The following is a 3,322-nucleotide window of genomic DNA, read 5'->3' as shown; positions in this document are numbered from 1 at the left end:
CAACATTAATCTTTTAGAAGACTTTTAGGAAAAAGAAGATTTCGTCATCTCCTTTTTTCCACGTGTTCATCATGCACTTAATGAAGCGTGAACTGAGCACCAGATTGGCTATCAATTTTCTCTGATTAACCATCTTTCTCAACTCCGAAGTCTACAATAGTTCGTTATAACCTTCACCAATTATGATGAAATAGGCCGTCTTGTTCGTGTTGCACCTTTGCATTAAAAAGTGACCTTCATGGTGGCCATTGTTAAACCTGAATAAGAAAGTGGATTGTAGTGCAAAAGAGATCAAAGAAACTCATGCGAAAACCTGATTTTTGGCAATTACAATCAATTATATAAAAAAAAAAGAAACGAATGGTTTTTATCAGGATTCGCCATTGAAAAACAACATATGATTTTTTAATTGTCCAGTTCCCAAACCTTCAGTGAGGTGAAATTCATAACTCAAGAAAAAGCTCAACCATTGCAACAGTTTTAAACCTTGGACCAGGAAATGTAGTCGACGATCCAAATTCCTCATATGCTCCGATTGGACACCACCAATATTCTGGACCCGTCAAATCTACGTCGAGTAAACTATAGAACGGAGTACTTCTCGACAGGCCTTTGAAGTACTGGGCTTTAGGAAATGGTCCTTCCTTGTACGTAAAATCCCTGGGTGTAGCTTGTCCTAGAATCAACAAAGGGTTGTCACTTTGACTCCACCTATAGCACAAAGAATTGTGCAATTCTGAAAGTAAATAGAGATTGAGATACGGAGAAAAATGCGGTCCATTGTGTGGACCAACCTGGATAGCACATTTTGAAGTGAAAGTGGCCATCATTGGCCCGGAAGTCATCGATTTCGTCCAACATCGAATATCTTTTCGCCGTTGGGTCATTTTTGTTCAAGGCCACCACTTCATGAGGCCAAAATATTCCATCACTTGAGTCCTGACGAAATACTAGCAACTCTAAAGAAGCATAGTTTTCCGGTGGGATTTGCGCGTGCGAATAGATCTTGTAGCCCTTTTGAAAATCTGAATAGGGTTGTAAAGGCAAACTGCGGGCGAATAAGGCGAATAATCGACAGGTTTGCTGAATAACAGCGAACATTGTACAGCTTCGGTCACAATATAACGCACAATTCATCAATGGATCTAAAAGGCAAATCAGGCATTATTTCTAATTGGGTTGAACCTTTACCAAAAAAATGGAACGCGTTACAGTTGCCATCGTTTTTAGTAAAAGTAACACGTTACCATAATCGTTAATGTATAAAAAAAAAGGCTTTTTCTCTTGGTATGACAAGCGGAAAATCAGGGTTAAACTTTGAGGCTAACTTATGGGTTTCCGTCATACAACTAGTTTGGTCGTAAGTCACAGAGAATGTACATTTATAACTAGACCTGAAAGGAATTAAAACCCTGAGAAAAGAACTTTTAACTATTTCGGCACTTTTCGTCGAAAAAGAAATGGGTTTCAAATTTCCATTTTTTCAACTGTTCGACTCTTCTACGACTTGCTTCTTACTTTTTCACATTTTAGGACACTTTTAGGTGCTTTGTCATTTGGGTCCTTATCCGTTTCCACATTAAGTTGCTTTTCCTTGTTGGAGACGGTTTTAATTTACTTCCGTCCAGCATTCAAAAGTTTTAAACTGTTTTTTTTTGGTTTGGTTTGAGCTTTTACGGGCTTCACTGACCATTGGTGCTGTCGCCATGAATGATCCAATTTTAGTTTAATGGAGATTGGTAACCGTTTGACTTATTGTCCTCTGAAGACTGACTCCTGCAATACCCGATCCTGGCCTTCGGTCAGGTCTGTAGCAAAGGGATTCGCTATTCTTGCCTGAAGATCTCCACTTATCGATGATTCAAGGATGAACACCAAAAGGCTCACCCACTTCTAGTGCTGGAGCGAGTCCGGACTCGAATCCGAGAGCATTCGAGTCTTTTACTAGATTTTGGAGAAATTGGCCGGATTCGAGTCAAAACTCAAGTCCTCTACCGGCATAAAGTCAAAATATCCAAAGACCATGAAGAGTCTGACTTTTACCGCATTCACCACAGCACTACTAACCACGTCAAGGAATTTGATCATCGGTACTATACAAATAAAAGATTATAATTCAGAATTTGTTAACACCCAAACTTTATGCAATAATTGGTCTATCCACAAATTTCAAAATCAAATTCAAGTCATTGTTTTAGTTAGGGAAAGTCAGCAGAAAAAGGGAGCTATAGTTAAACTCTGCCTACCCTCATGGGTTTAATCAACTAAAACCAAAATGATTTTATGAACAAAGGCGCCCTAAGTAATAGTTATAGGTTTTAGAAAAAAATCAATGCTACACCACAACATCCCTTTCAATTGAAAAAGTGTATTAATGTCAAACGCTGCAGGAAAGAAATTGCAATTTCTTGCAAATAAAATGAAGGAACTCAATAGATAACCATGAAAATGGAATGCAGTTGAGTGCCTTTCATTTTGTAGCATAATAAATGCAGCAAAGAGGCCAAAAGAGACTAAAAGGGGCCAAAAACGACCTTTTTGCCAAAGAAACCTTGCTCCTTCTAATTTTACGCTGTTTTGCTTGTGTTAAAACCTTTTTCATTGACAACCCTAGTCGCAGACTCCCGTAATTATATATTTGATCGCATCAGAATCAAAAAAGTCACTGCATTTCAGAAGGAACTTTTGGAAAATCAGTAAAGAAACCTTCACATATTTTTCTTTCCAGTGTTTGAAAAAGACAAAAGCAACGTTAGCAGAGCTCTAAAAAAACCGTTCCGTTAGCGATACCGTTTGCTTTTGCAGAACAGGAACGCATTACGGGTAGCGTTACTCAAGCCCCGCTTATTGATTGCATGTTGCAATCTAATGTCATACTTTTTAAAATAGCAATCTCCAATACGTCTCGCTGAAGGAGCATCACTCTTGAATAAATGGTTTGGTTGTTTCCTGACGGATATCCGTATAGGTATCCATCCACAAATAGCAAACACCTTGGAGCAACGAGGATTGAGTAAGTCAATAGAGGAAGGATCATTTTCAGTAAATGATGGATAAAGGGAAGTGCAACCATGAAATACAAGTATGTAAACATATAAACGAAGAGGGAAATACACTGGCGACTTAGATATTCAGGCTTTTGTTTTGTACGTTCTCGAGTAATTTTAGGAAATCGTATTATCTCACAGTCCAAATTTGGTTCAATTCCCATGGATCTGATACACCATAATTTGTCTTTTGAATGTTGTCATGGCAGAGAGCCATCAGTGTGTTTTGAACAAAACAAAAAAAAGGCCGGCCGAATGCACTGAGAACAAATTTA

At 38.3% G+C, this 3,322-nt stretch overlaps 1 protein-coding gene across 1 annotated transcript; it reads right to left on the bottom strand.

Moving 5' to 3' along the window:
- Nucleotides 1-385: 385 nt before the first annotated feature.
- On the bottom strand, nucleotides 386-3,111 carry LOC131879461 (uncharacterized). Its single transcript, XM_059225796.1, has 3 exons — nucleotides 2,878-3,111; nucleotides 795-1,145; nucleotides 386-736 (listed from the first exon to the last, which is right to left on the bottom strand). Exons 1-3 carry the CDS (start codon nucleotides 3,092-3,094, stop codon nucleotides 444-446), a joined length of 861 nt encoding a protein of 286 aa, XP_059081779.1. The 5' UTR covers nucleotides 3,095-3,111; the 3' UTR covers nucleotides 386-443.
- Between the last annotated feature and the right edge of the window lie 211 nt (nucleotides 3,112-3,322).

The sequence above is a fragment of the Tigriopus californicus genome, chromosome 4 (genome assembly GCF_007210705.1).
Source record: "Tigriopus californicus strain San Diego chromosome 4, Tcal_SD_v2.1, whole genome shotgun sequence".
NCBI lineage: Eukaryota > Metazoa > Arthropoda > Copepoda > Harpacticoida > Harpacticidae > Tigriopus > Tigriopus californicus.
This window is presented reverse-complemented; position numbering and strand designations above follow the sequence as displayed.